This window comes from Rhinoderma darwinii, unplaced genomic scaffold (genome assembly GCF_050947455.1).
Source record: "Rhinoderma darwinii isolate aRhiDar2 unplaced genomic scaffold, aRhiDar2.hap1 Scaffold_1006, whole genome shotgun sequence".
Classification (NCBI taxonomy): domain Eukaryota; kingdom Metazoa; phylum Chordata; class Amphibia; order Anura; family Rhinodermatidae; genus Rhinoderma; species Rhinoderma darwinii.
The window spans coordinates 17,501-43,843 of NW_027461888.1; the positions used below are offsets into that span (position 1 = coordinate 17,501).

General features: G+C 49.7%; 1 protein-coding gene across 1 annotated transcript; it reads right to left on the bottom strand.

Moving 5' to 3' along the window:
- Positions 1 to 15,594: 15,594 nt before the first annotated feature.
- Positions 15,595 to 24,432, bottom strand: TMEM37 (transmembrane protein 37). The gene is made up of 2 exons (XM_075847875.1): positions 24,340 to 24,432; positions 15,595 to 16,555 (listed from the first exon to the last, which is right to left on the bottom strand). Exon 2 carries the CDS (start codon positions 16,544 to 16,546, stop codon positions 16,037 to 16,039), a length of 510 nt encoding a protein of 169 aa, XP_075703990.1. The 5' UTR covers positions 16,547 to 16,555; positions 24,340 to 24,432; the 3' UTR covers positions 15,595 to 16,036.
- Between the last annotated feature and the right edge of the window lie 1,911 nt (positions 24,433 to 26,343).

A 26,343-nucleotide genomic window follows, 5' to 3' on the forward strand; every position in this document is an offset into this window, starting at 1 on the left:
GCAGCAGAGCCGGATCCGGCGCCCCGGTGTCTGACTCTCATGCAGCAGAGCCGGATCCGGCGCCCCGGTGTCTGACTCTCATGCAGCAGAGCCGGATCCGGCGCCCCGGTGTCTGACTCTCATGCAGCAGAGCCGGATCCGGCGCCCCGGTGTCTGACTCTCATGCAGCAGAGCCGGATCCGGCGCCCCGGTGTCTGACTCTCATGCAGCAGAGCCGGATCCGGCGCCCCGGTGTCTGACTCTCATGCAGCAGAGCCGGATCCGGCGCCCCGGGGTCTGACTCTCATGCAGCAGAGCCGGATCCGGCGCCTCGGTGTCTGACTCTCATGCAGCAGAGCCGGATCCGGCGCCCCGGTGTCTGACTCTCATGCAGCAGAGCCGGGTCCGTCGCCCCGGAGTCTGACTCTCATGCAGCAGAGCCGGATCCGGCGCCCCGGTGTCTGACTCTCATGCAGCAGAGCCGGGTCCGGCGCCTCGGTGTCTGACTCTCATGCAGCAGAGCCGGATCCGGCGCCCCGGTGTCTGACTCTCATGCAGCAGAGCCGGGTCCGTCGCCCCGGAGTCTGACTCTCATGCAGCAGAGCCGGATCCGGCGCCCCGGTGTCTGACTCTCATGCAGCAGAGCCGGGTCCGGCGCCCCGGTGTCTGACTCTCATGCAGCAGAGCCGGATCCGGCGCCCCGGTGTCTGACTCTCATGCAGCAGAGCCGGATCCGGCGCCCCGGTGTCTGACTCTCATGCAGCAGAGCCGGATCCGGCGCCCCGGTGTCTGACTCTCATGCAGCAGAGCCGGATCCGGCGCCCCGGTGTCTGACTCTCATGCAGCAGAGCCGGATCCGGTGTCTGACTCTCATGCAGCAGAGCCGGATCTGGCGCCCCGGTGTCTGACTCTCATGCAGCAGAGCCGGATCCGGCGCCCCGGTGTCTGACTCTCATGCAGCAGAGCCGGATCCGGCGCCCCGGTGTCTGACTCTCATGCAGCAGAGCCGGATCCGGCGCCCCGGTGTCTGACTCTCATGCAGCAGAGCCGGATCCGGCGCCCCGGTGTCTGACTCTCATGCAGCAGAGCCGGATCCGGCGCCCCGGTGTCTGACTCTCATGCAGCAGAGCCGGATCCGGCGCCCCGGTGTCTGACTCGCATGCAGCAGAGCCGGATCCGTCGCCCCGGTGTCTGACTCTCATGCAGCAGAGCCGGATCCGGCACCCCGGTGTCTGACTCTCATGGAGCAGAGCTGGGTCCGTCGCCCCGGAGTCTGACTCTCATGCAGCAGAGCCGGATCCGGCGCCCCGGTGTCTGACTCTCATGCAGCAGAGCCGGATCCGGCGCCCCGGTGTCTGACTCTCATGCAGCAGAGCCGGATCCGGTGTCTGACTCTCATGCAGCAGAGCTGGGTCCGGCGCCCCGGTGTCTGACTCTCACGCCTCTGTGGATGCTGGGAATCTTTGTTCCTCGGGCCGCCATGTCAACCCCCCACTCAGCGTTTTATATGTTATTGTCATCTGCATAAATCTATGTAAAAAGATTAATAAATGAGCTGAAAACTCCCCATGGTGGATATGAGCCCCTCCCCCGCTGTAGATTTGTGTCGTCCGTTACAGTCTAGGAATGTGCACACGATAACGACCATTACGGAGCTGGTTTCAGGAGAAGCTCCTGCATTTCATACGTAATTGCTCGTACTCACGTTTTGCGAGGCGTCAATTACGCCTCGTTTACGCCTGAATCTAGGTCGTGTGAACCCAGCCTAAGGGTATGTTCACACGGCGGGGGTCCGTAACGGCTGAAATTACGGGGATGTTTCAGCCTGAAAACATCCCCGTAATTTCAGCCGTACCGGCATGTGCAGGCGCTTGAACGCCGCGTCAATTACGGCCGTAATTAGCGCTGCTATTCATTGGAGTCAATGAATAGCGGCTCCAATTACGGCCAAAGAAGTGACAGGTCACTTCTTCTACGCGGGCGTCTATTTACGCGCCGTCATTTGACAGCGGCGCGTAAATATACGCCTCGTGTGAACAGACAAACGTCTGCCCATTGCTTTCAATGGGCAGATGTTTGTCAGCGCTATTGAGGCGCTATTTTCGGGCGTATTTCGGGGCAAAAACGCCCGATTTACGTCCGTAAATAGGCCGTGTGAACATACCCTAAAGGTTTACGTCTTGTAGCAACACGTGGTTCTTATTCCCATGACAAACTTTTTCCCACATCAGCAAATGGGTGTCAGACTCCACCCCTGTTAATTACCTTCCTCAATACGGGATTTATGTTGTCAGGTGAAACTCCGCCCAGGACGGAAAACATTTATGAAGTGGCAGCTGCAAATGTTGCATCATGGGAGATGTTTCTATTTGATTTAATTTTCAAAACTGTTCATCGTTATTGTCCCCTTATTATCAGGTCGTTTTTAGCTCTAATCGTCCCTGCTGAATAATTCCATAATATATCTATAGGGGCGGAGCCAGAGTTACGTTATAATAATCTCTGCCTGCAGCCACCACTAGGGGAGCTCACTACATACATATATACAGCTCCCATAGAGTTACATGATAATATTCTGCTGTCTGCAGTCACCACTAGGGGGAGCTCATTACATACAGATATATACAGCTCTTCTAGTTACATAAGATTCTACTACCTGCAGCCACTATTAGAGGGAGCTCACTACATACAGATATATACAGTTCCCATAGAATTACATGATAACATTCTGCTACCTGCAGCCACCACTAGGGGGAGCTCACTACATACAGATATATAAATCTCCCATAGTTACATGATAACATTCTGCTGTCTGCAGCCACCACTAGGGGGAGCTCACTAGATACAGATATATACATCTCCTATAAAGCTACATGATAAAATTCTGCAAATTGCAATCACCAATAGGGGGAGCTCACTACATACAGATATATACAGCTCCCATAGAGTTACATGATAACATTCTGCTACCTGCAGACACCACTAGGGGAGCTTACTACATACAGATATATACAGCTCCCATAGAGTTACATGATAATCTGCTGCCTCTAGCCACCACTAGGTGGATCTCATTACATACAGATATATACAGCTCCCATAGAGTTACATGATAATATTCCACTGCCTGCAGCCACCACAAGGGGAGCTCACTACGTAAAGATATATACGGCTCCCATAGAGTTACATGATAATATTCTGTTGCCTGCAGACACCACTAGGGGAGCTAGCTACATACAGATATATACAGCTCCCATAGTTACTTGTATTGATTCTGCTGCCTGCAGCCACCACTAGAGGGAGCTCACTACATACAGATATATACAGCTCCCATAGAGTTACATGATAATATTCCACTGCCTGCAGCCACCACTAGGAGGATCTCACTACATTTAGATATATACAGCTCCCATAGAGTTACATGATAACATTCTGCTGCCTGCAGACACCAGTAGGGGGAGCTCACTACATACAGATATATACAGCTCCCATAGAGTTACATGATAACATTCTGCTACCTGCAGACACCACTAGGGGAGCTAGCTACATACAGATATATACAGCTCCCATAGTTACTTGTATTGATTCTGCTGCCTGCAGCCACCACTAGAGGGAGCTCACTACATACAGATATATACAGCTCCCATAGAGTTACATGATCATATTCCACTGCCTGCAGCCACCACTAGGAGGATCTCACTACATTTAGATATATACAGCTCCCATATGGTTACATGATAACATTCTGCTGCCTGCAGACACCAGTACGGGGAGCTCACTACATACAGATATATACAGCTCCCATAGAGTTACATGATAACATTCTGCTACCTGCAGACACCACTAGGGGAGCTTACGACATACAGACATATACAGCTCCCATAGAGTTACATGATAATATTCCGCTGCCTGCAGACATCACTAGGGGAGATCGCTACATACAGATATATACAGCTCCCACAGAGTTAGATGATAACATTCTGCTGCCTGCAGTCACCACTAGGTGGAGTTCCCTACATACAGATAAATACAGCTCCCATAGAGTTACATAACATTCTGCTGCCTGCAGTCACCACTAGGTGGAGTTCACTACATACAAATATATCCAGCTCCCATAGAGTTACATCATAATATTCCACTACTTGTAGTCACCACTAGGGGGAGCTCACTATGTACAGATACATACAGCTCCCATAGAGTTACATGATAACATTCTGCTGCCTGCAGCCACCATTGAGGGTAGATCACTACATACAGATATAGACAGCTCCCATAGAATTACAAGATAACATTCTGCTGCCTGCAGCCACCACTAGGAGGATCTCACTACATATAGATATATACAGCTCCAATAGAGTCACATGACAATATTCTGCTGCTTACAGTCACTACTAGGGGAGCTCACTACGTAAAGATATATTCAGCTCCCATAGTTACATGCTAAGATTCCACTGCCTGCAGCCACCACTAGAAGGAGCTCACTACATACAGATATATATAGCTCCCATAGAGTTACATGATAACATTCTGCTGCCTGCAGCCACCATTAGGGGGAGCTCACTACATACAGATATATGCAGCTAGCATAGAGTTACATGACAATATTCTGCTGCCTGCAGTCACCACTATGGGGAGCTCACTACATACAGATATATTCAGCTCCCAAAGAGTTACATGATAATATTCCGCTGCCTGCAGTCACCACTAAAGGGAGTTTACTATGTACAGATATATACAGCTCCCATAGAGTTACATAGTAACATTCTGCTGCCTGCAGTCACCAATAGGGGGAGCTCACTACATAAAAATATATACAGCTACTATAGAGTTACATCATAAAATTCTGCTGCCTGCAGTCACCACTAGAGGGAGCTCACTACATACAAATATATATATATAGAGGGAGAGAGCGAGAGCTCCCATAGAGTTACATAACATTCTGCTGCCTGCAGCCACCACTAAGACGACCTCACTAGATACAGATATATACAGCTCCCATAGAGTTACATGATAATATTCTGCTGCCTTCAGTCACTACTAGGGGAGCTCACTGTATAGATATATGCAGCTCCCATAGAGTTACATGATAATATTCTGCTGCTTGTAGTCACCACTAAGGGGAACTAACTACATACAGATACATACAGCTCCCATAGAGTTACATGATAACATTCTGTAGCCTGCAGTCACCACTAGGGGAAGCTCACTACATACAGATATATACAGCACCCATAGTTACATAATAAGATTCTACTACCTGCAACCACCACTTGAGAGAGCTCACTACATACAGATATATACAGCTCCCATACAGTTACATGATAACATTCTGCTGCCTGCAGCCACCTCTAGGGGGAGCTCACTGCATAGATATATGCAGCTCCCATAGAGTTACATGATAATATTCTGCTGCTTGTAGTCACCACTAAGGGGAACTAACTACATACAGATACATACAGCTCCCATAGAGTTACATGATAACATTCTGTAGCCTGCAGTCACCACTAGGGGAAGCTCACTACATACAGATATATACAGCTCCCATAGAGCTACATGATAACATTCTGCTGCCTGCAGCCACCACTAGGGGGAGCTCACTACATACAGATATATACAGCTCCTATAGAGTTACATGGTAACATTCTGCTCCCTGCAGTAACCACTAGAGGGAGCTCATTACATACAGCTTCCATAAAGTTACATGGTAACATTCTGCTGCCTGCAGCCACCACTAGAGGGAGCTCACTACATACAGATATATACAGCTCCCATAGAGTTACATGATAAGATTCCGCTGCCTGCAGCCACCACTAGGGGGTGCTCACTATGTACAGATATAAAACTATATTAATTTATTTACAGACCACATTCTTTTCCCCCTTTCCCACTTCCTGATCTATTTCAGCTTAGCTTGGTGGTGTACACCAATGTGGTCTAGACACGACATAATCTTGTGTGATAGGCGATCTTCACCAATTATTATGTACAGATATATACAGCTGCCATAGAGTTATATGATAACATTCTGCTGCATGCAGCCACCATTAGGGGGAGCTCACTACATACAGATATACACATCTTCCATAGAGTTACATGATAACATTCTGCTGCCTGCAGTCACCACTAGGGGGAGCTCACTACATACAGACATATACAGCTCCCATAGAGTTACATGATAACATTCTACTGCCTGCAGCCACCACTAGGGGGAGCTCTTTACATACAGATATATACAGCTCCCATAGACTTACATGATAACATTCTGCTGCCTGCAGACACCACTAGGGGGAGCTCACTACATACAGATATATACAGCTCCAATAGAGTTACGCGAGAACATTCTGCTGCCTACAGTCACAACTAGGGGGAGCTCACTACATACAGATATATACAGCTCCCATAGAGTTACGTAATAACATAATGCTGCCTGCAGCCACCACTAGGTGGAGCTCACTGCATACAGATATATACAGCTTCCATAAAGATACATGGTAATATTCTGCTGCCTGCAGTCAGCACTAGGGGGAGCTCACAACATAAAAATATATACAGCTCCAATGGAGTTACATGATAAAATTCTACTGCCTGCAGTCACCACTAGAGGGAGCTCACTACATACAGATATATATACAGCTCCCAAAGAGTTACACGATAATATTCTGCTACATGCAGTCACTACTAGGGGAGCTCACTACATACAGATATATACAGCTCCCATAGAGATTCATGATAACATTCTGCTGCCTGCAGCCACCATTAAGACGAGCTCAGTAGATACAATTATATACAGCTCCCATAGAGTTACACGATAATATTCTGCTACATGCAGTCACTACTAGGGGAGCTCACTACATACAGATATATACAGCTCCCATAGAGATTCATGATAACATTCTGCTGCCTGCAGCCACCACTAGGGAAAGCTCACTACATACAGATATATGAAGCTTCCATAGTGTTACAAGATAATATTCTGCTGCCTGCAGTCACCAATAGGTGAAACGAACTACATACTGATATATACAGCTCCCATAGAGTTACATAACATTCTGCTGCCTGCAGGCACCACTAGATGGAGTTCACTACATACAGATATATACAGCTCCCATAGAATTACATGATAACATTCTGCTGCCTGCAGTCACCACTAGGGGGAGCTCACTACATACAGATATATACAGCTCCCATAGAGTTACATGATAACATTCTGCTGCCTTCAGTTACCACTAGGGGGAGCTCTCTACATAAAATATATACAGTGCCCAATGAGTTACATGATAACATTCTGCTGTTTATAGCCACCACTAGGTGGAGTGCAATACATAGATATATACAGCTCCCATAGAGTTACATAACATTCTGCTGCCTGCAGCCACCACTAAAGGGAGCTCACTACATACAGATATATACTCCTCCCATAGAGTTACATGATAATATTCTGCAGCCACCACTAGGGGAGCTCACTACATACAGATATATACTCCTCCCATAGAGTTACATCATAATATTCCGCTGCCTATAGCCACCACTAGGGGGAGCTCACTACGTAAAGATATATACAGCTCCCATAAAGTTACATGATAATATTCCGCTGCCTGCAGACACCACTAGGGGAGCTCGCTACATACAGATATATACTCCTCCCATAGAGTTACATCATAATATTCCGCTGCCTATAGCCACCACTAGGGGGAGCTCACTACGTAAAGATATATACAGCTCCCATAGAGTTACATGATAATATTCCGCTGCCTGCAGACACCACTAGGGGAGCTCGCTACATACAGATATATACAACTCCCATAGAGTTAGATGATAGCATCCTGCTGCCTGCAGTCACCACTAGGTGGAGTTCCCTACATACAGATATATACAGCTCCCATAGAGTTACATAACAATCTGCTGCCTGCAGCCACCACTAGGTGGAGCTCACTACATACAGATATATACAGCTCCCATAGAGTTACATAACATTCTGCTGCCTGCAGTCACCACTAGGTGGAGTTCACTACATACAGATATATACAGCTCCCATAGAGTTACATCATAATATTCCGCTACCTGCAGTCAACACTAGGGGGAGCTCACTACATACAGATACATACAGCTCCCACAGAGTTACATGATAACATTCTGCTGCATGTAGCCACCATTGAGGGTAGATCATTACATATAGATGTATACAGCTCCCATAGAGTTACATGATAACATTCTGCTGCTTGCAGTCACTACTAGGGGAGCTCACTACATACAGATATATACAGCTCCCATAGAGTTACATGATAACATTCTGCTGCCTGCAGCCACCACTAGGAGGATCTCACTACATATAGATATATACAGCTCCAATAGAGTTACATGACAATATTCTGCTGCTTGCAGTCACTACTAGGGGAGCTCACTACATAAAGATATATTCAGCTCCCATAGTTACATGATTAGATTCTACTGCCTGCAGCCACCACTAGAAGGAGCTCCCTACATACAGATATATATAGCTCCCATAGAGTTACATGATAACATTCTGCTGCCTGCAGCCACCATTAGCGGGAGCTCACTACATACAGATATATGCAGCTCCCATAGAGTTACATGACAATATTCTGCTACCTGCAGTCACCACTATGGGCAGCTCACTACATACAGATATATACAGCTCCCAAAGAGTTACATGATAATATTCCGCTGCCTGCAGTCACCACTAAAGGGAGTTTACTATGTACAGATATATACAGCTCCCATAGAGTTACATAGTAACATTCTGCTGCCTGCAGTCACCAATAAGGGGAGCTCACTACATAAAAATATATACAGCTACTATAGAGTTACATCATAAAATTCTGCTGCCTGCAGTCACCACTAGAGGGAGCTCACTACATACAAATATATATATATAGAGAGAGAGAGAGAGAGAGAGAGAGCTCCCATAGAGTTACATAACATTCTGCTGCCTGCTGCCACCACTAGGAGGATCTAACTACATATAGATATATACAGCTCCCATAGAGTTACATGATAATATTCTACTGCCTTCAGTCACTACTAGGGGAGCTCACTAGATACAGATATATACAGCTCCCATAGTTACATAATAAGATTCTACTACCTGCAACCACCACTTGAGGGAGCTCACTACATACAGATATATACAGCTCCCATACAGTTACATGATAACATTCTGCTGCCTGCAGCCACCTCTAGGGGGAGCTCACTGCATAGATATATGCAGCTCCCAAAGAGTTACATGATAATATTCTGCTGCTTGTAGTCACCACTAAGGGGAACTAACTACATACAGATACATACAGCTCCCATAGAGTTACATGATAACATTCTGCTGCCTGCAGTCACCACTAGGGGAAGCTCACTACATACAGATATATACAGCTCCCATAGAGCTACATGATAACATTCTGCTGCCTGCAGCCACCACTAGGGGGAGCTCACTACATACAGATATATACAGCTCCTATAGAGTTACATGGTAACATTCTGCTGCCTGCAGTCACTACTAGGGGAGCTCACTACATACAGATATATACAGCTCCCATAGAGTTACATGATAACATTCTCCTGCCTGCAGTCACCACTAGAGGGAGCTCACTACATACAGATATATACAGCTCCCATAGAGTTACATGATAACATTCTGCTGCCTGCAGTCACCACTAGGGGGAGCTCACTACATACAGATATATACAGCTCCCATAGTTACATGATAAGATTCTACTCCCTGCAGCCACCACTAGAGGGAGCTCACTACATACAGATATATACAGCTCCCATAGAGTTACATGATAATATTCCGCTGCCTGCAGCCACCACTAGGGGGAGCTCACTATGTACAGATATATACAGCTGCCATAGAGTTACATGATAACATTCTGCTGCCTGCAGCCACCACTAGGGGGAGCTAACCACATACAGATATATACAGCTTCCATAGAGTTACATGATAATATTCTGCTGCCTGCAGACACCACTAGGGGGCGCTCCCTACATACAGATATATACAGCTCCCATAGAGTTACATGAAAACATTTTGCTGCCTGTAGTCACCACTAGGGGAAGCTCACTGCATACAGATATATACAGCTCCTATAGAGTTACATGATAACATTCTGCTGCCTGCAGGCACCACTAGGGGGAGCTCACTACATACAGGTATATACACCTCCCATAGAGTTACATGATAACATTCTGCTGCCTTCAGTTACCACTAGGGGGAGCTTACTAAATACAGATATATACAGTGCCCAATGAGTTACATGATAATACTCTGCTGCCTGCAGCCACCACAAGGGGAGCTCACTATGTACAGATATATAAAGCTCCCATAGAGTTACATGATAACATTTTGCTGCCTGCAGACACCACTAGAGGGAGCTCACTACATACAGATATATACAGCTTCCATAAAGTTACACGGTAACATTCTGCTGCCTGCAGTCACCACTAGGGGGAGCTCACTACATAAAAATATCTACAGCTCCTATAGAGTTACATGATAAAATTCTGCTGCGTTCAGACACCACTAGGGGGATCTCACTACATACAGATATTTACAGCTCCCATAGTTACATGATAACATTCTGCTGCCTGCAGCCACCACTAGGGGGAGCTAACCACATAGATATATGCAGCTCCTATAGAGTTACATGATAATATTCTGCTGCCTGTAGTCACCACTAGGGGAAGCTCACTACATACAGATATATACAGCTCCCATAGAGTTACATGATAACATTCTGCTCCCTGCAGTCACCGCAAGGGGGAGCTCACTACATACAGATATATGCAGCTCCCAAAGAGTTACATGATTACATTCTGCAGCCACCACTAGGGGGAGTTCTTTACATACAGGTATATACAGCTCCCATAGAGTTACTTGATAACATTCTGCTGCCTTCAGTTACCACTAGGGGGAGCTTACTAAATACAGATATATACAGTGCCCAATGAGTTACATGATAATACTCTGCTGCCTGCAGCCACCACTAGGGGAGCTCACTACATAGAGATATATACAGCTCCCATAGTTACATCATAATATTCCGCTGCCTATAGCCACCACTAGGGGGAGCTCACTACATAAAGATATATACAGCTCCCATAGAGTTACATGATAATATTCTGCTGCCTGCAGCCACCACTAGGGGAGCTCACTACATACAGATATATACAGCTCCCATAGTTACTTGTAGTGATTCTGCTGCCTGCAGCTCCCATAGAGTTACATGATAACATTCTGCTGCCTGCAGTCACCACTGGGGGGAAGTCACTCAATACAGATATATATAGCTCCCATAGAGTTTCATGAGAACATTCTGCTGCCTTCAGTCACCACTAGGGAGAGCTCACTACATACAGATATATACAGCTCGCATAGAGTTATATGATCATTTTTTGCTGCTTGCAGTCACCACTAGGGTGAGCTCACTACATACAGATATATATACAGCTCCCATAGAGTAACATGATAACATTCTGCTGCCTGCAGCCACCACTAGGGGAGCTCACTACATAGAGATATATACAGCTCCCATAGAGTTACATGATAACATTCTGCTGCTTTCAGTCACCACTAGGGGGAGCTCACTACATAAAGATATATACAGCTCCCATAGAGTTACATGATCATTTTTTGCTGCCTGCAGACACCACTAGGGTGAGCTCACTACATACAGATATATACAGGTCCTATAGAGTAACATGATAACATTCTTCTGCCTGCAGCCACCACTAGGGGGAGCTCACTACATACAGATATATACAGCTCCCGTAGACTTACATGATATCATTCTACTGTGTGCAGCCACCACTAGGGGGAGCTCACTACAGATATATACAGCTCTCATAGAGTTAGGGTATGTTCACACGGCGGGGGTCCGTAACGGCTGAAATTACGGGGATGTTTCAGCCTGAAAACATCCCCGTAATTTCAGCCGTACCGGCATGTGCAGGCGCTTGAACGCCGCGTCCATTACGGGCGTAATTAGCGCTGCTATTCATTGGAGTCAATGAATAGCGGCTCCAATTACGGCCAAAGAAGTGACAGGTCACTTCTTTGACGCGGGCGTCTATTTACGCGCCGTCATTTGACAGCGGCGCGTAAATATACGCCTCGTGTGAACAGACAAACGTCTGCCCATTGCTTTCAATGGGCAGATGTTTGTCAGCGCTATTGAGGCGCTATTTTCGGGCGTAATTCGGGGCAAAAACGCCCGATTTACGTCCGTAAATAGGCCGTGTGAACATACCCTTACATGAGAACATTAGTCTGGCCTGTGAGGGATTCCGTTTAGTGGCATCAGTTACCGCGGGGTATGTGGTTTGTTTTTTGCAGGATCACTCAGGGTGGAACATTGTGGCTACTACACGATTTCATCCTTCAAAAAAAGAGGTATACGGACACGTCAGGCTGGCGGAGGGTGTTAGAGCCACGTGGACACGTGTGCGCCAGGAGATTTTTCGATGTACGCGCTGTGGAGGGTTTATATTTCTGTACGCAGCGTCTGATCGAGTTGCCGCCATATACACCAATCAGCGCTGGAAATAAACCCCCTGCCTAATATCGTGTCGTCGCCCTCGTCTCCCCGCGTGGCTGTGACCCGTCGAGGCCCGGACTCCACAGGACCGGCCGCTCAGGAGATGATCCAGTCGTCTGGACATCACAATTTGTCCCTTGTTACAGTCGCTCAGATCTTTACTCTTCTCCAATGAACGGTTGCCTCATATACCCCCCTCCGTGTCAGGCGCCATTGTAAGCAGATAATCTATGTTATTCACTTCACCTGGCAGAGGTATTATGTTATGGCCTCACCCTATTACCACTCCATATAATATAGAGCCATAATATGGCGGCAGACTCATTCCTGTATTCTGATTTTACATCAGGTCCTAAACTCCAGTCACATCCAGAGCTGCAGTCACTATTCTGCTGGCAGCTGCCACTTGGAATCCATTAGTAATGCTGTGACAGACACAACCCTAACATCTTAGCTATATAACTCCCATGATGCACTGCTTATAGAAAATAGGTGTGACTGCAGCTCTGGATGTGACTGGAGTATACAAGAAGATAGAACTCGGCAACAAAGGATTTGTTATACGGAGACTTAACCTGTAAAATGCCGTTCTAAGGTGAAAGGTGTCGCAACAGCAAGATCTGTAATACAGGAAGGATCCAGAGATTAGAGACACAACCCTGAGCGTCCGGACGAGAGACCCGAGGACACAAATGACTGACCAGACGGGGGGTCCATTCACTGGCCAGACGGGTGGCCCATTCACTGGCCAGACGGGGGGTCCATTCACTGACCAGACGGGTGGCCCATTCACTGACCAGACGGGTGGCCCATTCACTGACCAGACGGGTGGCCCATTCACTGACCAGACGGGTGGCCCATTCACTGACCAGACGGGTGGCCCATTCACTGACCAGACGGGTGGCCCATTCACTGACCAGACAGGGGGTCCATTCACTGACCAGACAGGGGGTCCATTCACTGACCAGACCGGTGGGCCCATTCACTGACCAGACGGGGGGTCCATTCACTGACCAGACGGGGGGTCCATTCACTGACCAGACGGAGGGCCCATTCACTGACCAGACGGGGGGCCCATTCACTGACCAGACGGGGGGCCCATTCACTGACCAGATGGGGGCCCCTTTCACTGACCAGATGGGGGGGGCCCATTCACTGACCAGATGGGGGGGGCCCATTCACTGACCAGATGGGGGGGTGCCCATTCACTGACCAGACCGGGGGCCCATTCACTGACCAGATGGGGGGGCCCATTCACTGACCAGATGGGGGGGCCCATTCACTGACCAGATGGGGGGGGGCAATTCACTGACCAGACGGGGGGCCATTCACTGAGATCAGAGCCTGTTGTGTAAGTTTTGGGGTCGGGGGGCTTAGGACCCTGCTCTGGTGACCGCCGGCAGCTTCTCCGGTCTCCGATGTGTCTGCAGGTTGTCAGGATAATTGTGTGTTTTCTGTTGTTTGATCTGATCTTTTAATCCTCCTCTCACAAAGTCACATCAGCCAAACAAGACGGAGCGACAAATCCCGGCTCCCCACGGACCAGTCGCTGCGCCCCATCCCCCAACAGGATTTAATAAAACTCCAGAAAGTTCTTTACACTAAACATAAAATATTGAATGTATTTAGTTGCTCAGTAAAGTCTAGTGTGAGGGGCGTACCACCTGACCACTAGGGGCGCTCTTCTACCGCCTGACCACTAGGGGCGCTCTTCTACCGCCTGACCACCAGGGGCGCTCTACTACCGCCTGACCACCAGGGGCGCTCTTCTACCACCTGACCACTAGGGGCGCTCTTCTACCGCCTGACCACCAGGGGCGCTCTACTACCGCCTGACCACCAGGGGCGCTCTACTACCGCCTGACCACTAGGAGCGCTCTTCTGCCGCCTGACCACCAGGGGCGCTCTGCTGCTGCCTGACCACCAGGGGCGCTCTACTACCGCCTGACCACCAGGGGCGCTCTACTACCGCCTGACCACTAGGAGCGCTCTTCTGCCGCTTGACCACCAGGGGCGCTCTTCTACCGCCTGACTACCAGGGGCGCTCTTCTACCGCCTGACCACCAGGGGCGCTCTTCTACCGCCTGACCACCAGGGGCGCTCTTCTGCCGCCTGACCACCAGGTGCGCTCTGCTGCTGCCTAACCACCAGGGGCGCTCTACTACCGCCTGACCACCAGGGGCGCTCTACTACCGCCTGACCACCAGGGGCGCTCTACTACCGCCTGACCACCAGGGGCGCTCTACTACCGCCTGACCACTAGGAGCGCTCTTCTGCCGCTTGACCACCAGGGGCGCTCTTCTACCGCCTGACTACCAGGGGCGCTCTTCTACCGCCTGACCACCAGGGGCGCTCTTCTACCGCCTGACCACCAGGGGCGCTCTTCTACCGCCTGACCACCAGGGGAGCTCTTCTACCGCCTGACCACCAGGGGAGCTCTTCTACCTCCTGACCACCAGGGGAGCTTTTCTACCGCCTGACCACCAGGGGCGCTCTTCTGCCACCTGACCACCAGGGGCGCTCTTCTGCCGCCTGACCACCAGGGGCGCTCTTCTGCCGCCTGACCACCAGGGGCGCTCTTCTGCTGCCTGACCACCAGGGGCGCTCTTCTACCGCCTGACCACCAGGGACGCTCTTCTACCGCCTGACCACCAGGGACGCTCTTCTACCGCCTGACCACCAGGAGCGCTCTTCTACCGCCCGACAACCAGGGGCGCTCATCTACCGCCCGACCACCAGGGACGCTCTTCTAACGCCTGACCACCAGGGACGCTCTTCTACCGCCTGACCACTAGGAGCGCTCTTCTACCGCCTGACCACTAGGGGCGCTCTTCTACCGCCTGACCACTAGGGGCGCTCTTCTACCGCCTGACCACTAGGGGCGCTCTTCTACAGCCTGACCACTAGGGGCGCTCTTCTATTACCTGACCCACAAGTGATGCATCATCCAGCAACAAAACAAAGTGTGCATTGCCCGGCACAAACTGTCTTACTTGTATTATCATTCGTATATTATTTATACAGCGCCCCCTGCAGGGCTGAGCCCACACAGCGCACGATGAGGACAAGCTCTGATCAACAGGTTTATTTCACACCCAGTACAAATTGATCACAGCATTTATATATACAGTGCAGGGACCTCATAACAAAGCACAATATATATCACCACCACCATCATCATCATCACCATCATCATCATCATCATCACCCACATCATCATCCTCTGCTGGAATCTGTTTTTTTTTTTCATGATGATATTTCCCCTCGTCCGGCAGGATCTTCTTGTGTCTTCATTAGTGGGATACATTCCATAGGTTTCTCCAGTGTCCAGGACCAGGTCATTATACAGTCCAGTCAGTATAGTGTATACACAACCTAGAAGCGGCAGCAGAGTATAATCATGGCTCCGCCGCGCGGCTCCAGAGGTCCAGCATGGTGGTGTCCTCCACGATCATCGTCGCCTTTATGGCCAAGCTGAATATGGGGCTGTAGAGGCTACGACCTCCGGCAGATCAGGCACTGATGTGTTTGAAGTACAGGCCGCAGACACCATTGAGGAAGAAGAGTAAAGTGCCAACGCACTGACACCAGAAGTTCAGGGTGAACGTGCCGTGGAAAGCAAAGTCCTTCAAGAGAATGACGTAGGTCAGAGTCCCAGCAGAGGAAAGGAAGAAGGAGGCGATCAGCAGCACAGAGCCCGTAGACCACTTCTTCCGGGAATGTCCATCATCAAACAGCTGCGAAACCATCAGCAGCCCCAGGCCGAAGATTGCCAGGACTATGGCCAGAGACACAGTCATGCGGACGACCCCCATAACACTGCCGATCCTGCTCATCCCCGGGCTGCATGGCGACTCCTTCCCACATGTTCCCCACACTCTGAAAACTCGTCCTGGAGAATCCAGCCAGTGACCGTCACACACAGAGATGGACGACAAGACGACGGCGGAGCCAGCGCTGAGCGTGATCAGAACGCGGAGGAAGGTCTCGCAGAACACGCGGGAAAAGAGCGGAGGCCTCATGATCTTCAACTGCGGGCAAAACAAATCAACCATCAGCAAGGAATCTACAAAAGACCAGATCATATTCTAGGTGCAAAGTCTCTGACTTATTACTACTACTGTCACCAACTAGACCCAACACCCTCCCCATACTGTCCTATATATCACCACCCTCCCCATACTGTCCTATATATCACCGACCACCCCATACTGTCCTATATATCACCACCCTCCCCATACTGTCCTATATATCACCACCCTCCCCATACTGTCCTATATATCACCACCCTCCCCATACTGTCCTATATATCACCACCCACCCCATACTGTCCTATATATCACCGCCCACCCCATACTGTCCTATATATTACCACCCTCCCCATACTGTCCTATATATCACCACCTACACCGTACTGTCCTATATATCACCACCCTCCCCATACTGTCACCAACTAGACCCAACACCCTCCCCATACTGTCACCAACGAGACCCAACACCCTCCCCATACTGTCCTATATATCACCACCCTCCCCATACTGTCCTATATATCACCGCCCACCCCATACTGTCCTATATATCACCACCCTCCCCATACTGTCACCAACTAGACCCAACACCCTCCCCATACTGTCCTATATATCACCACCCACCCCATACTGTCACCAACTAGACCCAACACACTCCCCATACTGTCCTATATATCACCACCCTCCCCATACTGTCACCAACTAGACCCAACACCCACCCCATACTATCCTATATATAACCGCCCTCCCCATACTGTACTATATATCACCACCCACCCCACCCCATACTGTCCTATATATCACCACCCTCCCCATACTGTCCTATATATCACCACGCTCCCCATACTGTCCTATATATCACCGCCCTCCCCATACTGTCACCAACTAGACCCAACACCCTCCCCATACTGTCCTATATATCACCACCCTCCCCATACTGTCACCAACTAGACCCAACACCCTCCCCATACTGTCCTATATATCACCACCCTCCCCATACTGTCCTATATATCACCACCCTCCCCATACTGTCACCAACTAGACCCAACACCCTCCCCATACTGTCCTATATATAACCGCCCTCCCCATACTGTCACCAACTAGACCCAACACCCTCCCCATACTGTCCTATATATTACCACCCTCCCCATACTGTCCTATATATCACCGCCCACCCCATACTGTCCTATATATCACCACCCACCCCATACTGTCCTATATATCACCGCCCTCTCTCTACTGTCCTATATATCACCGCCCTCCCCGTACTGTCCTATATATCACCATCCTCCCCATACTGTCCTATATATCACCACCCTCCCCATACTGTCCTATATATCACCACCCTCCCCATACTGTCCTATATATTACCACCCTCCCCATACTGTCCTATATATCACCCCCCTCCCCATACTGTCCTATATATCACCACCCTCCCCATACTGTCCTATATATCACCACCCACCCCATACTGTCCTATATATCACCACCCTCCCTATACTGTCCTATATATCACCACCCTCCCCATACTGTCCTATATATCACCACCCTCCCCATACTGTCCTATATATCACCACCCTCCCCATACTGTCCTATATATCACCACCCTCCCCATACGGTCCTGTATATCACCGCCCTCTCCATACTGTCCCATATATCACCGCCCACACCATACTGTCCTATACATCACCGCCCTCCCCATACTGTCCTATATATCACCGCCCTCTCTCTACTGTCCTATATATCACCGCCCTCCCCATACTGTCCTATATATCACCGCCCTCCCCATACTGTCCTATATATCACAAACCCCCCATACTGTCCTATTTATCACCAACCCCCCATACATCACCGCCCTCCCCATACTGTCCTATATATCACCACCCACCCCATACTGTCCTATATATCACCACCCACCCCATACTGTCCTATATATCACCACCCACCCCATACTGTCCTATATATCACCACCCTCCCCATACTGTCCTATATATCACCACCCACCCCATACTGTCCTATATATAAACGCCCTCCCCATACTGTCCTATATATCACCGCCCTCCCCATACTGTCCTATTTATCACCAACCCCCCATACATCACCGCCCTCCCCATACTGTCCTATATATCACCACCCACCCCATACTGTCCTATATATCACCACCCACCCCATACTGTCCTATATATCACCACCCACCCCATACTGTCCTATATATCACCACCCTCCCCATACTGTCCTATATATCACCACCCTCCCCATACTGTCCTATATATCACCGCCCTCTCTCTACTGTCCTATATATCACCACCCACCCCATACTGTCCTATATATAACCGCCCTCCCCATACTGTCACCAACTAGACCCAACACCCTCCCCATACTTCCTATATTATAACACCCTCCCCATACTGTCACCAACTAGACCCAACACCCTCCCCATACTGTCCTATATATCACCACCCTCCCCATACTGTCCTACATATCACCATCCTCCCCATACTGTCACCAACTAGACCCAACACCCTCCCCATACTGTCCTATATATAACCGCCCTCCCCATACTGTCACCAACTAGACCCAACACCCTCCCCATACTGTCCTATATATCACCACCCTCCCCATACTGTCCTATATATCACCGCCCACCCCATACTATCCTATATATAACCGCCCTCCCCATACTGTCCTATATATCACCGCCCACCCCATACTGTCCTATATATCACAGCCCTCTCTCTACTGTCCTATATATCACCACCCTCCCCATACTGTCCTATATATCACCACCCTCCCCATACTGTCCTATATATCACCACCCTCCCCATACTGTCCTATATATCACCACCCTCCCCATACTGTCCTATATATCACCACCCACCCCATACGGTCCTATATATCACCACCCTCCCCATACTGTCCTATATATCACCACCCTCCCCATACTGTCCTATATATCACCACCCTCCCCATACTGTCCTATATATCACCACCCTCCCCATACTGTCCTATATATCACCACCCACCCCATACTGTCCTATATATCACCGCCCTCCCCATACTTTCACCAACTAGACCCAACACCCTCCCCATACTGTCCTATATATCACCACCCTCCCCATACTGTCACCAACTAGACCCAACACCCTCCCCATACTGTCCTATATATCACCACCCTCCGCATACTGTCCTATATATCACCGCTCTCCCCATACTGTCCCATATATCACCGCCCTCCCCATACTGTCCTATATATCACCGCTCTCCCCATACTGTCCTATATATCACCACCCTCCCCATACTGTCCTATATATCACCACCCTCCCCATACTGTCCTATATATCACCACCCTCCCCATACTGTCCTATATATCACCACCCTCCCCATACTGTCCTATATATCACCACCCACCCCATACTGTCCTATATATAACCGCCCTCCCCATACTGTCACCAACTAGACCCAACACCCTCCCCATACTGTCCTATATATCACCACCCTCCCCATACTGTCACCAACTAGACCCAACACCCTCCCCATACTGTCCTATATATCACCACCCTCCGCATACTGTCCTATATATCACCGCTCTCCCTATACTGTCCCATATATCACCGCCTTCCCCATACTGTCCTATATATCACCACCCACCCCATACTGTCACCAACTAGACCCAACACACTCCCCATACTGTCCTATATATCACCACCCTCCCCATACTGTCACCAACTAGACCCAACACCCACCCCATACTATCCTATATATCACCGCCCACCCCATACTGTCCTATATATCACAGCCCTCTCTCTACTGTCCTATATATCACCACCCACCCCATACTGTCCTATATATCACCACCCACCCCATACTGTCCTATATATCACCACCCACCCCATACTGTCCTATATATCACCACCCTCCCCATACTGTCCTATATATCACCACCCACCCCATACTGTCCTATATATAACCGCCCTCCCCATACTGTCCTATATATCACCGCCCTCCCCATACTGTCCTATTTATCACCAACCCCCCATACATCACCGCCCTCCCCATACTGTCCTATATATCACCACCCACCCCATACTGTCCTATATATCACCACCCACCCCATACTGTCCTATATATCACCACCCACCCCATACTGTCCTATATATCACCACCCTCCCCATACTGTCCTATATATCACCACCCTCCCCATACTGTCCTATATATCAGCGCCCTCTCTCTACTGTCCTATATATCACCACCCACCCCATACTGTCCTATATATAACCGCCCTCCCCATACTGTCACCAACTAGACCCAACACCCTCCCCATACTTCCTATATTATAACACCCTCCCCATACTGTCACCAACTAGACCCAACACCCTCCCCATACTGTCCTATATATCACCACCCTCCCCATACTGTCCTACATATCACCACCCTCCCCATACTGTCACCAACTAGACCCAACACCCTCCCCATACTGTCCTATATATAACCGCCCTCCCCATACTGTCACCAACTAGACCCAACACCCTCCCCATACTGTCCTATATATCACCACCCTCCCCATACTGTCCTATATATCACCGCCCACCCCATACTATCCTATATATAACCGCCCTCCCCATACTGTCCTATATATCACCGCCCACCCCATACTGTCCTATATATCACAGCCCTCTCTCTACTGTCCTATATATCACCACCCTCCCCATACTGTCCTATATATCACCACCCTCCCCATACTGTCCTATATATCACCACCCTCCCCATACTGTCCTATATATCACCACCCTCCCCATACTGTCCTATATATCACCACCCTCCCCATACTGTCCTATATATCACCACCCTCCCCATACTGTCCTATATATCACCACCCTCCCCATACTGTCCTATATATCACCACCCACCCCATACTGTCCTATATATCACCACCCTCCCCATACTGTCCTATATATCACCACCCTCCACATACTGTCCTATATATCACCACCCTCCCCATACTGTCCTATATATTACCACCCTCCCCATACTGTCCTATATATCACCACCCTCCCCATACTGTCCTATATATCACCACCCTCCCCATACTGTCCTATATATCACCACCCTCCCCATACTGTCCTATATATCACCACCCACCCCATACTGTCCTATATATCACCGCCCTCCCCATACTTTCACCAACTAGACCCAACACCCTCCCCATACTGTCCTATATATCACCACCCTCCCCATACTGTCACCAACTAGACCCAACACCCTCCCCATACTGTCCTATATATCACCACCCTCCGCATACTGTCCTATATATCACCGCTCTCCCCATACTGTCCCATATATCACCGCCCTCCCCATACTGTCCTATATATCACCGCTCTCCCCATACTGTCCTATATATCACCACCCTCCCCATACTGTCCTATATATCACCACCCTCCCCATACTGTCCTATATATCACCACCCTCCCCATACTGTCCTATATATCACCACCCTCCCCCATACTGTCCTATATATCACCACCCACCCCATACTGTCCTATATATAACCGCCCTCCCCATACTGTCACCAACTAGACCCAACACCCTCCCCATACTGTCCTATATATCACCACCCTCCCCATACTGTCACCAACTAGACCCAACACCCTCCCCATACTGTCCTATATATCACCACCCTCCGCATACTGTCCTATATATCACCGCTCTCCCTATACTGTCCCATATATCACCGCCTTCCCCATACTGTCCTATATATCACCGCTCTCCCCATACTGTCCCATATATCACCGCCCTCCCCGTACTGTCCTATATATCACCGCTCTCCCCATACTGTCCTATATATCACCAACCCCCATACTGTCCTATACATCACCGCCCTCCCCATACTGTCCTATATATCACCGCCCTCTCCATACTGTCCCATATATCACCGCCCACCCCATACTGTCCTATACATCACCGCCCTCCCCATACTGTCCTATATATCACCGCCCTCTCTCTACTGTCCTATATATCACCGCCCTCCCCATACTGTCCTATATTTCACCGCCCTCTCTCTACTGTCCTATATATCACCAACCACCCCATACTGTCCTATATATCACCGGCCTCTATCTACTGTCCTATATATCACCAACCACCCCATACTGTCCTATATATCACCAACCACCCCATACTGTCCTATATATCACCACCCTCCCCATACTGTCCTATATATCACCGCCCACCCCATACTGTCCTATATATCACCGCCCTCTCCATACTGTCCCATATATCACCGCCCACCCCATACTGTCTTATATATCACCGCCCACCCCATACTGTCATATATCACCGCTCTCCCCATACTACTGTCCTATATATCACCGCTCTCCCCATACTACTGTCCTATATATCACCACCCACCCCATACTGTCCTATATATCACCACCCACCCCATACTGTCCTATATATCACCGGCATCTATCTACGGTCCTATATATCACCGCCCACCCCATACTGTCCTATATATCACCGCCCTCTCCATACTGTCCTATATATCACCGCCCACCCCATACTGTCTTATATATCACCGCCCATCCCATACTGTCCCATATATCACCGCCCACCCCATACTGTCCTATATATCACCGCCCACCCCATACTGTCCCATATATCACCGCCCACCCCATACTGTCCTATATATCACCGCCCTCTCCATACTGTCCCATATATCACCGCCCTCTCCATACTGTCCCATATATCACCGCCCACCCCATACTGTCCTATATATGTTATGAAGACATGTAACCTCCCTATAGCACATAGATGGATCATATCTGATGTAACATATAGACACTTCAGGGCAGGATATCCTTGGTTTGCTGTCAGTGAATATAATGCTAGTGATCAGTGAGAAGCGGTGATTAGATTCAGAAGAGGGGGGGGGGTCGGGCAGGTTACGGGGGGGGGGGGGGGTAAGGTGTTGGGGGTTGTTTATCAGTGACCTTTCCCCTGCAGACATTGCTCCGCACTGAGGCTGTAAACATCTCACCTGAGCCAATCACTGGAAGCCGCTGTTACCTGCACTAATTACCCCCCTATAAAGAGATTTCTGCAGGTAATAAACCACAAAGTGCCATTAACCCTGAGAGTGCCGGCGGGGGCTAGAGAAGTGACACCCAAATAGTGACCCCCCCCAAGTGTCTGATCTGTGGGCTCAGGGGGTGTAAGTTTATATGGCACAGGATGAGGATCAGATATGAACTCCTGTGCTGGGCACGGTCTCCTCCTGTTATGGGGGCACTGAGGCCTCTCCACACAGTGCAGTGAGCCGGGAGGGCGGCAGGGGGCGGTGCAGTGAGCTGGGCGGGCGGCAGGGGGCGGTGCAGCGAGCCGGGAGGGTGGCAGGGGGCGGTGCAGTGAGCCGGGCGGGCGGCAGGGGGCGGTGCAGTGACCTGGGCGGGCGGCAGGGGGGCGGTGCAGTGACCTGGGCGGGCGGCAGGGGGCGGTGCAGTGAGCTGGGCGGGCGGCAGGGGGCGGTGCAGTGACCTGGGCGGGCGGCAGGGGGCGGTGCAGTGAGCTGGGCGGGCGGCAGGGGGCGCTCCGGTTCCTATTTTCAGTTTGTGTCAAAACAAGTTTTATAGCAACAGAAAATCCCGATAATGACGTCACTTGCCCCCCCTCATATCCGGGACCCCAACATCCAGCGCAGGTAACGGGGGCTTTATAAAAAGTTTTCATGGAAGTGTCTGGTGTCCGTGACTGAGCGGACTCTCGGGGTCTCCCTCGCCCCCTCCTCCTCTCACCTGCCCCGTCTTGTCCGGTAGTTGCCGCCGAGCTGTGCGGGGCCGGGACGAGGAGTGACATCTCCGGAGCCGCAGAATCAGCAGGTGGCAGGGGGAGGAGCCGGGAGAGTGACGTCATTGCTGGACCCCTAGCGCTGACACTCCAGTCACATGACCCTCATCTCTATAGTAATGATTGTGATTTCCGCCGAGTTCTTCCGTCGCAGGGACTTGTAGTCGGGTTTATATTACATCATCGTCTCATTTATAATCTCTGCATCTTCCCACAATCCCCTGCTGGTCCATGAATAGAATACCAGGACTACAGTGAAGACTGACACAGCAGGAGGAGAATGAAGATGGGTGGTGAAGTACAGGGTGGGCCGTTTATATGGATACACCTAAATAAAGCGGGAGCGGTTGGTGATAGTAACTTCCTGTTTGTGGCACATTAGTATATGGGGGGGGGGGACACTTTACAAGCTGGTGCTGACCATGGCGGCCATTTTGTATCCAACGTTAGTTTTTTTCAATGGGAAGAGGGTCATGTGACACATCAAACTTCTCGAGAATTTCACCAGAAGAACAATGGCGCGCTCGGTTTTAACGTTACTTTATTCTTTCATGAGTTATTTACACGTTTCTGACCACTTATAAAATGTGTTCAAAGTGCTGCCCATTGTGTTGGATTGTCAATGCCGCCCTCTTCTCCCGCTCGTCACACACTGATAGCCACACCGCAGAGGAAATGCCAGCACAGGCTTCCAGGATCTCGTATCTTCACAGCATAGACAATTGCCTTCAGATGACCCCAAAGATAAAAGTCTAAGGGGGTCAGATCGGGAGACCTGGGGGGCCATTCAACTGCCCACGACGACCAACTTTCCAGGAAACTGTTCATCCAGGAATGCTCGGACCGGACACCATAATGTCACCATCTTGTGGAAATACTCCGGGGACGTGCCGGCCTCAGGGATAGAGGGACACCCATCATCATGTAGCCATGTCAGGTGTCCCGTGAGGTTCCCAGTGATGAAGAACGGCCCCGCTATCTTTGTACCCCGTCCACCACACATCGCTCAGTCTCGGGGGGATCTCTCCAATGTGGGGTCGTGGTTTTGTCTGTTAACTTCACCATTCACATACGTTTGCCTCATCACTGAATAAAATGTCTGTGTAAACTGAGGCTCCTGTTCCAATTTTTGTTTTGCCCATTCTGCAGATTCAGTGCCTTGATCTGGGTCCTCCTCGTTGAGGTGCTGCAGCAGCTGGGGTTTGTAAGGACGCCATTTGTGAGTAGCGAATATCCTCCGCAGGGACGTGCGACTGATGCGACTCTCCAGTGACATGCGGCGGGCGCTACGCGGGGGCTCGTGCTGAATGAAGCCGGGACGGCCACTGAGGCCTCTTCATTAGTGACAGTTTTCCTGCGTCCACATTTGGGCAAATCCAACACTGAACCAGTTTCACGAAACTTGACAAACAATGTGCAAACTGTAGCGTGGAGACGGGGGGGTCTCGTAGGGTGTCTGGCATTGAGATCTGCTGCAATGACCCGGGTACTGCGTTCACCAGACAGCAACACAATCTCTATCCGCTCCTCACACGTAAACCTCTGCGACATGTCAATGGCTGGAAACAAAGAGAAGCTTGTAAATAACCCATGAAAGAATAAGTAACGTAAAACCGAGCGCGCCATTGTTCTTCTGGTGAAATTCTCGATAAGTTTGATGTGTCACATGACCCTCTTCCCATTGAAAAACTAACGTTGGATACAAAATGGCCGCCATGGTCACCAGTGCCAAAGATACTTTAATCATCTTTATTTGTGTGAACATATATTGCTTTAAATGGACAGTTGAGTTGTCACTGGAGCTCACAGACCTGCTAACAAGAGCCGACAGGGGGGATGAGTATTCTATTCTAAGGCTTCGGCCACATGACCTTGTAATCAGCTGATACACGGGCTGACATGACAAAACCCAAAAACACTTGCAATCCATTTAAACTAAATATGTTGAGATA

What these genes read in the sequence shown, in the direction of transcription:
- TMEM37 (XM_075847875.1), bottom strand. Translation starts at nt 16,546, where the DNA reads ATGAGGCCTCCGCTCTTTTCCCGCGTGTTCTGCGAGACCTTCCTCCGC.